Consider the following 12,590-nt stretch of genomic DNA (forward strand, 5'->3'; position numbering starts at 1 on the left):
ACATTTTAGGCAGTTGTGATGGTTTTGGAATCAACTGGAGAAACAAACTTTAAAATGATGCTCAGTTTGTTGAAATCCCTCTGGAGATCTGCTGTCATCACTACGGACCAAATGAAAAGAGTAAATGTGCATTATACATTCCCAAGTATTACCCATTAATATTTTAATATTAATATTTGATAAGTAGATTGCCTTTATTTGTATTCACCAAGTGACATTAATTTTTGTGCTCTAAATTAAGATTAGATAACACAAAATGTTGATTTTGTTACATAATGGAAACTGCTTCGCAGAAGATCAATGTCAGAACATATAAGTTTATTTTGATTGGGAAGAGACCTTTGCCTTTATTTGCTACTTGATCTATTTATCTGAAAATGCTCTGTTTTAGAATTTTTATTTATTGAAATGAAAATTTAAAGGTAACATAAAGATTGACTCTTTATACAGAATCACTCTGAAATAAATATTTCCATCTAATATTGATGTTGCAGGGCTATGAACGTGTTTATAATGAAATCCCAGACATTAATCTTGATGTTCCACATTCATATTCTGTACTTGAGCGATTTGTAGAGGAATGCTTTAGTGCTGGAATAATTTCAAAACCATTAAGGGATCTTTGTCCTTCCAGGTAAACATTTAAGTGTATGTGTATTTGTGTGTATATGTTCATGTGTTTCAGAAATAACTAATAAGTAAATTGCATACTCAGTTATTCAGGTGAATGTCTCAAATTTTAATAGCTCCTTTTAAAGCTAATATTTAAATGTCTATAATGTAGGCTTGTCCATATTTTGTTGGTAATGGCCAATTTTTATGTCCAAAATTAAGTTGCTTAAAACTGTCTACAAAACCATTTTTAAGACTACCTAATGACATGTTGATGTCTTTATAAATATCTAATGACATACTGTTGCTGAAATACCAGCACCATACAAATTTCTAAGCACCATACAAAACTCTTATTACTGTTGTTCAGTGACATGTAGTAACCCTGCATTTTCTACAAAATAGGCAGAGTTTTATTTTCCATATTGAATTTTTCATAGTTTGCTTTTATTTGGATTAATACTTTATCCGTACTGCTAGGTTGCAGCTAGGCATGTGTAGATAATAGCTAAAGTCTCACTTATTCAAACCATTAGGGATACTAAATTTTTTACATTTGCGTTTAAATTTATTAATTGTTTTCAAGACTTAGACATATTGCCAGATTCTGTTCTGAGCTCAGCCACATTTTTTGCCATTTCTGAAATATTTTGTAATTAAATTAAGGATAAATTCAATTTTTATTTATTAAAGATTATTTTATTTATTTGAAGAGCCTTGGTGGAGCAGTGGGCTAATGCCTCCTTAAGTAACACCAGCTGCCTGCAATTAGTGCAGGTTCGTATCCCACCAGGCTCAAGGTTGACTCAGCCTTCCATCCTTCCGAGGTAGGTAAAATGAGAACCCAGATTGTTGGGGGTAATAAGCTGACTTTGTAATAATGCTGCTTGGGGGGGGGGCGGCGAAAGCCCTAATAAGCAGGCATATACATAGAATGAAGGCTATTGCTAAGCACATTGGTTTGTGCTTAAATTGTAAGCCGCCCTGAGTCTTTGGAGAAGGGCGGGATATAAATGGGATTAAAATTAAAAAAAAAATAAACTATTCTGATTTTCATTGGTTATGAAGAAACGTGTTTCTTCTGGGATCTATGTTTAGCCTTAATCATGTTTGAAAGAGTTTCTTCATAGCTTAATGATGGTATCAGCTATTTATTTCCTCTCACCAATCTTAATTTTACAAGCAGAAAATCTGGTAATTAATGTCTGTATGTAGCTGATATACACTTGATCAGATGTTTACTTAATGTATAATTTTCCCAGATTGATAAGATAACTCTCCAGCCAACTAAAAGAATAGTGGAGATGCTGAAATGATATCTGTATTTTATTTTAGGGGAAGGAAACGCTTTGTAAGTGAAGGAGATGGAGGACGCCTGAAGTCTGAGAGCTACTGAATATGTGAATGAACTCTTGCAGCTGTAGATGTTTAAAGGGAATATATGTGTATATATTCTATAGTAATAGTTGCTTAACACAGTTCATTTATTTTTAAAAGATGCACTTGTTTGGGGCACTAATAATTTCTGATGGTTATATAAACTTGTGTTCATGCAAGAAATCTTCCAACTTTCATTTCTCTGAACCAATGGTTGGACAGAAAAAATAACCCCATCTATGAAATTTGCAAAACAAGGCAAATTTATGGCACTTTTAAGTGCCATAAATTCAATCCAATCATTCCATGTTTTGCATTAATGCCTGCTTGCCATTCCTTCCTTCCTGAGGACAGAATTTTGTGATAAAATCACTGGTTTATTGAAAACAATGGGTTATATTAAGCTGCTAGAGCTCTATTTTGCTGCTACAAAGACAGAAAAAAAGTTATTTGTTTTAAAGGAGCTAAGAAGTTTAGTATGCTCAAAACATATTTTTCAGGAGATGATCTTGGTCTTTAGTTCAGCAAATGGTAGCTGGAACATCTATTCTTTTTCTATAGGACTGGAAAAAGGGCAGTTATGACAGAATGTATTGTAAAATAAATTTGTGGAGCAGATTCTTAACTTCTAAAAGTACATGTTGATTTGCATTTAAAATTATATCTAAATCTCACCTTGGTCCCAAAAGGAGCTACATGTTCATATATTACTTGATTAAACAAGCACAATGCATGTATAAATATATTCTTCCTTTTTTACATATCTTTAGTATGTGGGTGTATGTTGTAAACTAGGTTCCATTGAGACTAATCCTATACAGTTGCTGATATTCCTGTTTTTTTCATAAATGTTAGGAGCAACTTTCCCTTTGCCTGAGGCTGCAGTTTACTAATCTGAGCAGTTGTAGAGCCATAAAAATTCTTCTAGTAACATGCCAGAAGGGTTGGGGTTGAAAGTTTAGAGGTTTAAGACTGGATTTGGGAAGAGAACGCCTCTGGAAAGCATACTACTCCCTTTTCCACTAATAAATTTCAGTAGCATTTGATGTTCCTGCAGTATGTTCGCATTTTAGAAATACTTTTGCTATATTCAGACCTGAAATCCTACTAGCTAATTTAATTACAATCATTGTAAGTGGGGACTGACTAGTCTTTCTAAAGCACCCTCTTACTCTCTTTATGCACAATGAGTAGTGCATTTTTATTTCCTTTGCATAGTTTGTGTCTTGTGACGACGACATTCCAGATGAATATTAAATACATCATAAGTCCTCTAATAACAATCTCTTGAACTTTCTAAATCTGGTTACATGATGCAGTAAGTCATGATTTAAGAGCTGCATTCAAGTAACACAAAGTCAAAATCAAGAAATCTCTTTATGGTTCAGAATATAGGAAACCTTGGTAGCATAATCGTTTATTTAGAAATTCCACTAATACTATAACAAGATATGCAGCTTGTAAAGCAAGAAGGTGAATGTAACTTTGCTACTATTTTCCAGACATTATTTACAAAATTATAACACAAACATGTAGACATTTATCTAAAATGCATTTGATAAAAAGACTTCACCTTGCTATCCATAAGTCATTGTATTGCTATATACACTAATATAGACGAGTAGGAACATCATGTATTCACCACTATTGCAAACATCATGTAGGTTTCTCATTGATCAAGAGCAGATGTTGAACACTGCTGTGCAGCTTGTTCCTGTTGTTGAATAATTTCTTGTGCTTCACGTTGCATTTTCTCAAGTTTTTCCAAAGTAACAGATTTTAATGGCAGCAGTTTGGGCTTGCACATCACCATGGTAGTTACATCTTCTACTGCCAACATGCCTAAAACAATAAAAATAGAATGTCTAATAATGTCAAAGAATAAATTCATATATATCAATTAAACAGATTCATGTATTACAGTTCCTATTTGGATCCCAATAAAATCATCTGTGTGTATATCAGGGTATATGTAAATACTGCAAAACAGGAGATGATTTTTCATGAGAGACAATTTTACACATTAACATTTCAAATTTGATACTTTCCAACTTCACTTTCAAAATGGAATCACAGCATTTTAGCTGGCAAAATCTATTTCAGAAAGGTTATTTAAAAGACAGAAGTCCACAGACTGGAAAGGTTGGGGACTGCTGCTTTAGGGCAAAAGGGAAAAAATAAACTTGTTTCTGTAACTGATAATTTGGGAAATGGAAATCATCCAATCTACCTTTGGCTATCTTGGTCTAAATCAAGTTCTAGTTGGTGAATGTTGCTATTTGAGCAAAATCACTGATCTTTAGTCTGAAATAGGCTCACATCTATGCCACATAGACTTATATACTGCTTCACAGTGCTTTACAGCCCTAATTGGTTTACAAAGTCAGCAGACTACTTTAAAAGGTAATGATATTATTCCTAGTAAGGAAAGGTGTATGAGTGTATTTTTCATATATATAATATAGAATGGTAAATTAGTGTAAAACTAGTTATCTGTACTTTGTGACTTTATTAAACTAATTTTTACAGCTTCCCAACTCGCACAGGTGATTCTGGATAGCTTACAATATTTAAAAACCCATCACATAAGACCCCACCCTCCCTTAATTTAAAGTAAAAATAAGTGCAGAATTCTTACAGAGGACCCTGGAAAACATTAAGGTGGATTTTGCTTTTTTGCATTCTTAAGTAATGCTGCTTACCGTGCTTGGGCAAAACCTCCCGAAACTTTGATTCAGACATTCCGAAAGTGACAAGGTAGGCTCATTACAAATAAGGAAGTTTCTGTAAAGAGAAATGGTATTAGCTGTTCAACTTAGTACCGTTCTTAACTAAATTCAATGATTCGGAACTTTACAAAAAATGTTCTGATTAATAAATGGGGCCTGGCATCTCATCTCATCTCTCACAAATTGCACAATCCAAATGCCTAAGAAACGAGGTTTCAAGCTTAGCCAGAAACGCAAAACACTTTCTTCGGCCCCTTTACCCACGGCCTGAACTTGCGCCTTGGGGTTCCTTCTCCCCACGGCTCTGGTCTTTGAGCTCCCTTTTGGCGGGGAAAGAAGAAAACCTCTATTTCAAAGGCAGCAAAGTGCTGCCATCCCCTTTCCCCCCCCTTTCTTCGTTCTTGTCCCCTTATCTCAGGGGTCTTCAAACTTGGCCCTTTTATGACTTGTGGACTTCAACTCCCAGAATTCCTCAGCCAGCTTTGCTGGCTGAGGAATTCTGGGAGTTGAAGTCCACAAGTCATAAAAGGGCCAAGTTTGAAGACCCCTGCCTTATCTCATTCCGCGATTCTTGGTCCGCCTTACTGTCTTTTCCCTCCGGGCTCAGCCTTGGAAACCTTCCCAAAATCATTAACCGCACCCAGCGAGCCCGGCACTTCGCGAATATTCCTTTTCCTACCGACTGCCGTCAAAGGAACCGCCCGTCACCGCGCTCCTTGCCCAGCACGGGAACGATAGAGAGCTAAAGTAGCGGCGCGGCCAAACTCTAGACAGGGCGCTGCCATATTGGCTAATAAGGGAAAAAAAAGCTTGGTTACTCTTAGCAACAGATGAGCACAACCGAGGACTGAAAGGGTGAGAGAGGAATGCACGGCGCGAGAAGACCGCATTTTGTTCTACTTTGTGATGATTGCAGCGCTTTTGGAGTACTATGTTGAGTTGGAGTATCGCCTTATTGATTATAGGCGTGGAGAAGCGGGAGCGAATTCAGAAAATACCTGCCCAAGCTGGAGAGGTTTATCTTACAAAAGAGAAAGTTAAAGGCAACACACGGGGTGATTTGTGCTTTGTAGTTTGAATTCGATCAGTGTTCTTCAAACCTGGCCAGTGTAAGATAAGCGGACTCAACATGCTGGCTGGGAAACGGAGTTGGAAGTCCACACGTTTTAAAATTGCAAAGTTTTAAAAAGCACCGATTTAGATTATTCTGCGGTGCTATTATTCTGTTATTAGATTGTTTGTTATTGGCTTTCTCTTTTAATTCTGTGCTTGGAAATGGACAGATCTAATGATCTATAAACATTTTTAAAGGGCCATTTAGTGACCATGTCTGTAAAGAGATTTATATTTCGTATTAATTAGTTAACATCTCGGAAACCTTTTTAGAATTCATACTTTTCGTTTTCTCACTTTGGAAGGAACAATGAGCAAGGAAGCAGGCTATACTTACTTGCTTTCAAGCAGCAAATATTTTACTATGTGTTGTAGAAAAGTAGCTTGAATGAATTGTTATTTCAGTTCAAATGAAACAAAAGCAAGTAACTTTTTTTCTTTCTATCTACAATGGTATTGTAAGCTTCTAATTTGAAGAATAAAATATAAATGGAAATAGGCAAAAGCAAACACACTACCTTAAAACAAAATATACGGTAACCTGAAAAAGATGAAACTGCTTTAGGGTGTCCATGATAGGTTACTGTATCTGCTTATCTTCCAAATCTAATTTTGCTCTTTGTATCTGGAACTTTGCACAACCCTACAAGCTAATTGTTTTGGGCTACATTATGGGCAAATTTAAAGCAAGGAGTGCTTACTCCCTCTCTCTTTGTAGTCTTGTTTTTCCTAATATCCTCTTACCAAAGTGTTGAGGGGAAAAATACATAGTTGTGAATTTATATAACTTTCCACCTTGCAATTATAGCTCTGACCCTTGATCTTTTCTAGAGAGATAATGGGATCAAGCTGCAGGCATTTTACTGCAGAAGTGCAGTAAAACACAATTACTTACTAATACTATCACACCAGTAATTGCTTTTGTGTATGAAAAGCTATCCTATATGCATTTTGACTGTTGTCTAGTAAATGAAGCCTTTCAATCTGATTTAATAGATATAATTAAGAGACATTTAGAAACCATTAGGAATTAATCAGAAGAGGACTGTAATCTAATAACTTGAGGGTTTGTTTTCCTGAAAACATTTGTAGAAAATAGGTCAATTCAAGATATATAAACAGTTCATGTCCAAGATGGCCAAATTAATATAGTCTCCTAGTTTATAATTTAGGTGAGAGAAGTGTGAATGACATAATTCTGAATCTGTTCCATTTTAAAAAGTCTTAGTTTTACTTAACAAACCCACCCCCTTTTTCATATACCTGCACGTATAACGATAAAAAATGCTAGGCTGAAGTCGTTTGCATATTTGCTTGGTAGAAAGTATCTCTGAACTCAACAGAGATGCACAGATTTATGCTATGAAAAATGTTTCTAGTGTTAAGGAACTGAATTGTGCAGATCAATTTATTTCTCATCTTTATGGCAAAAAATATAAAATAATAAAAATAGTATAAAACACAATGTTTATATAATCTTCATGAATAGTATTTATTTAAAATTGTTGGCATCCCAACTCCAATGAATGAGGTACAAAACTAGACCAAAGATAATATTAAATGAAATATCACAGACCAAAATAATATTATAGAACAAAATATCAAAAAACGGGCCATTGAACAAATGTTGTTATTTGCGAAGTCGTGTCCGACCCATCACGACCCCATGGACAACGTTCTTCCAGGCCTTCCTGTCCTCTACCATCTTCTGGAGTCCATTTAAGCTCATGCCTACTGCTTCAGTGATTCCATCCAGCCACCTCATTCTCTGTCGTCCCCTTCATCTCTTGCCCTCAATCTTTCCCAGCATTAGGCTCTTCTCCAGTGAATCCTTCCTTCTCATTAGGTGGCCAAAGTATTTGAGTTTCAACTTTAGGATCCGGCCTTCTAAAGAGCAGTCAGGGTTGATCTCCTCTAGGACGATCGCCTTGCAGTCCAAGGGACTCGCAGGAGTCTTCTCCAGCACCATAGTTCAAAGGCCTCAGTTCTTTGGTGCTCAGCCTTTCTTATCGTCCAACTTTCACTGCCATACATTGCAACTGGGAAGACCATAGCCTTGACTATATGCACTTTTGTTGGCAGGGTGATGTCTGTGCTTTTTAGTGTGCTGTCTAGATTTGCCATGGCTTTCCTCCCCAGGAGCAAGGGTCTTTTAATTTCTTGGCTGCAGTCCCCATCTGCAGTGATCTTGGAGCCCAGGAAAAATTGAACAAATAATGAACCTCAATCTGGGCCTGGGACCAACTCCCATGTTTTCAAAAGAAATTAAAGAAAAAAGTTATATTAATCTGCATGAGTTTTCAATATTTGTATGAATCATAGAATTTAAAAATCCAGACTCAAACTAAGAGTCCACATGAATAATTTCATTGATAACCTCTGTATTTTAGCGTGGGGTTGTGGTCGTGAATGCTGTGTAATTAATTCATTAGCCTAAAAATTACAACAATCCAGTCTTTCCAGACAAGGAGAAGCTATGGTGCCAGGGGGAACAGGCAACTGGGAAAGAGCAGGTGCTCTTCTTGGGTCTAGCTGTGGTAGTGCCTTGATACAGGGCAAGGAATGTAGCCATCGTTTGTCTCCCTTGTGGCAGAACTTGCTTTCTTCTTAGTTGCGAGTTGTTGGCCTCAGTGGCTGTGATGAGCCCAATGAATGTCACAGTGCTGCCAGCACTGTTCAACTATGTCCCTAGAGAGGATTGAGTTTCTGATTATGACAGGCAACCTTCTGCTGTGATTCTGGCATTCGCTCTCCTGCTATGTACAATGAGTGGGAGCTTTCTATTGTTCTGGGCCACAGATATTCTCCTCTTTCTTCCCTCTTTGTCTCTGTCTAGTGTAGACCATCTGTCTACTTTGCTCTTGCTTCTCCCTACACCCACAGAAATGGGTAGGGAGCATGCAACCTCACCAACCAGAAAAAGTATACTCCAGAGGGCTTATCTTTCATTGTCGCTTGCTACAAAAATGTCATAAACTGCTATAAAATGTCATAATCCTGGTATATATTTATTTTAAATATGTTCTATAATTACAAATAATATTTTGTAGTTTTTAACCTGACATGTTCATAATTATACTTTAATCATTCTACTTTAAGGTGTATAATAATGGATATGGTATAGAAATATATTAAATACATTCAATATAGAAGGCGTTAAAAGTAGGAGAAGGCAATTGCTTGTAACTTTCATACCTAAAGTCATTCTAGCATGCCAGAGAAGTCTAACTATATCTAGTAAAATCTAGTAAAATGGAGAGGAAGTGGGGAAACCTCTTTCAAATGCAGACAGATAAAACCACCCTATAATTCAGTAAGCCCTCTATGTACAGTACTGCACTAAATTTATTTTGGTCAAAACCTACATTTTGCCCAAGAAGCCTAGGATTAGTAATAAGCTTCTTAAATAATGAAAGTACTCATTTTTAATCTTTGTTTAAATGAACCCAACTAAAGGGAGTTCTTTGAAAAGGAATTAACTTGCTGCCAAGCCTTACAATATGCTTGAATGCTGATCAACTGCCTGCCGAATTAAGAACACTCTGCTACAGGAAGCTTGCCCAAGAATCCAGCTTGGGTTCTGTTTTATGTTAAAAGTATCTTTCAAATGACATAGCCAGATCCAAAGTAAAATTTAGCATTCTATTAAAACAAGCATTAAATGCTTACATAATCATCTACAGCATTGTTTCTATCTTAGAACTGATATTTTTTTTGGTTCTGCATTATCCCAAAATATGTTGCTGTTTCAGTTTTCATTTTTAGACAAAAATTTATATTTTGCTGTCCTATGTAAATTATGGTTTTGGACTATATATGGTGGTGCAATGGTTAGAATGCAGTATTGCAGGCTAATTCTGCTGACTGCCAACTGCCAACAGTTCAACCCAGCCTTCCATCCTTCCAAAGTCAGTAAAATGATGACCCAGATTGTTGGGGGCAATATGCTGACTCTGTAAACCACTTAGAGATGGCTGTAAAGCACTGTGAAGTAGTATATAGCTATAATTTAGCTATTGCTAAATCCAAAATAAAAATCAAGTTAATAATTATTATGTTAATAATTCATCAGATATTCTTCCATCAGTGTTAGATTAAATAGTAATGCCATAAGGCAATTGACGTCTAGGTCAAAAAAATCCAAACATTCAAATTCATATACTCAGTAATTACAAATATAATAAATTAAAATAATCAACTCTCTTTTAATATCACTTTTTTGTCTGTTTCCTCAGACAAATTATTTGATAAGGCCAATGATAGAAATCTGACTATTTTTCCTCCCTAGCAGTGTCTATTCAGTTCAGAATGATTCCATTTTACTTTTGAAGTTGCCCACAAAATCACTTTTGGGAGTTCTAAGGCAACTTGGAAAAGGGTGAGGTCAAACATTTATTTCCTCTCTTTGTTCAGTTGGTGGTAAACTCAAGAGAATATAACATTAAGCAACAGTGCCAACACCCACTTGCCATAAAATTTAAACGTTCTTAAAAGTTGTTCCAACAATATTTCTGTACTTTAAAAGCTATATTTTATTTATGGCAATGAAAACATAATACTTTAGCTATGTCAAAGGAACTTCTGGAGGTGCCTCTAAATTTCATTGCAATTTTCCCAGTAAGTCATGCAAAAGGTTTTTTTTGCTAGCTCTTAACAAAGATTCTTAAGTACACTAGACAATGACATTTCTCCAGATTTTTTTTCCCAGTTTTAGATCCTGGTATATATCTTAAACTCTCAATATTTCCAGTAAAAATGTTGTCTGCAAACTGTCAGAGTTCAGATACTGTTTATTTGATGCATACCAGACTATATGGAGTCCCCAGTAATAGTGGGCAATTTCTTTTTAAAATTACTGAGATTGCGTTACGCAGAGTTTCTGAGTAGGCAATAACAGTAAATATCCTTCTACCAGTCTGTACAGTAGAGGAAGGGCCAAACTGAGGAGCAAGCTTTTCTTCTTCCACATCCAGGATGGAAATCAAAAGGACTGGTTGAGAAGGAATGGTAAAATCTGTTCCAGTTTCAACAGTCAACATTTGTGAGGGGTCTTGCTGCTTGCTCTCTATGAGATTGGTTGTTGTTTTTTAATCAGTGCTAGTCTAATGATGTTACCTAATTTGGGTAATGAAATGTCTGCAAAAAAAAAATCAAGTTCAGAGAGCACTAAGGACCCCTCATTTCAACCCTGAGCTACAAATATTTTCCTTCATTAGTGCTATTTATTTCCTTCATTAGTGCTATTTATTTGTAGCATTCTAATCACCTGTGGCATAATAAGCACAGTGGCTCACATGATTAGAATGCTGGGTAGACAATCAGCAAGCCCACTTATTCAAAACATTTTTTTAATCCATTATAATTATCTTAAATTCAGTCACATTTTAATATCTAAAACATTTCCTTTAATTTTTTTATATTACTCATATCAAGAAAAAGAACACAAAAGAGAAAAAAGCATACTATATTATTTAGAAAATTCATCCCTCATACAATGTTCTAAACAAATACATTTTCTGAAAATATTAAAATATTAAACCAACAATTTTTAAAATCAACAAACAAAATAAGGGGCATTAAAAATGGTATTAGAGGAGAAAATCTAACTGACAATCTTAATCTACAAATGCCCGGGTGTATAGCACATTTTAAATTGTTTTCTTAAAAAAGAGGGAACTTTGGGGTCAAAGTTCTTTTAAGAGAGTATTACATAATGGGAGTACTGTGACTGAGCAGTGTGAAACAGAGAAATGTATGAGAAACTAAGAGCCTTCCTGATTTTAGTGTTGAGTTGTACTGGAGGAAGTGATCTTTTAAGGAATTGGGTCCAAAGGCACTAGCGTTAATACTTAATAATATTTTACATTTGATAATATCTGATAAAACATTTTTTCTTGCCATGCAAAAACACAATGCAGGCACACATAAGGACACACACACACACAAAATCTACACCCAGATCTGCTGAAGAGCTGTCACTACATTAAGAACTCCTGGAACAATGTTATGGCAATGTATAATAATTCTTTGGATGACAATTGCTTATTTGCTTCATCCTAGAAAATGAAGTTTTTTTTTTCAAATGGATAAAAAATGGAATGTTAAAAAAGATATATTTTGAGATATATATTTATTTTTGCTAATTATTTATTAAAATGAATTTGAAATAGCTTATTTGCATTTCTGAATAATAAGAGTACATTTCTTTAAAGATCACTGTTAGGAGATATTTAGATCCACCCATTCTCAAACATCAAGAATTCCCAAAATTAGTAATTCTTTCTGGCTTTATCCAAAGCCCTAATTTATAAAAAGCTTGCTAAGTGACTCTAAATCATTTGACATACTCTGCAGGCAGAAAAACAATTATTTTACATTCCTTATGTCATGGTTCCGATAGATGAGACCAGTAAAAAGAACTCCAAGGCTAAAGCTTTCTTAAAGAACATATTTATTTGGCTACATAATATCAGCAGGGTCAAAAGTGAACCCAAAACTGAAACACCTCCCCCTCCAAGGTTACAAAGTTACAAGTGAAACTTCCCATCCCTGTAGCATGTCATAAATCACATTCCCCAATTAACTACTGTACTTGTGCAACCCGCCAAAATGCAGCTAGCAATGACCTTGGTTCCCACAGTACAATGTATTGTTATGGCTAAGATAAAACTCATCTCCCTCCTCCCGGGTCTGTGGCAACCGAAAAGGAAGGGGAAATGGTTTCAGCTAATTTTGTTGTGGAATTGACACCTTATATAT

The 12,590-nt window shown here is 35.5% G+C and overlaps 1 protein-coding gene across 2 annotated transcripts in view; it reads left to right on the forward strand.

Annotated features, from left to right (window-relative positions):
* Positions 1-2,172, forward strand: part of PDCD4 (programmed cell death 4) — a 31,922-nt gene extending 29,750 nt beyond the window's left edge. For both annotated transcript variants that reach the window (XM_081329676.1, XM_081329675.1), the window contains exons 11-13: positions 10-120; positions 495-634; positions 1,948-2,172. In XM_081329676.1, coding sequence (XP_081185802.1) covers positions 10-120; positions 495-634; positions 1,948-2,008 — 312 coding nt within the window. In that variant the 3' untranslated portion in view covers positions 2,009-2,172. The remainder of the gene's footprint in view (positions 1-9; positions 121-494; positions 635-1,947) is intronic.
* The last annotated feature ends 10,418 nt before the right edge of the window (positions 2,173-12,590 follow it).

Source organism: Vipera berus, assembly GCF_964194415.1.
Source record: "Vipera berus genome assembly, chromosome: 5".
In the NCBI taxonomy this organism is placed as follows: Eukaryota; Metazoa; Chordata; class Lepidosauria; order Squamata; family Viperidae; genus Vipera; species Vipera berus.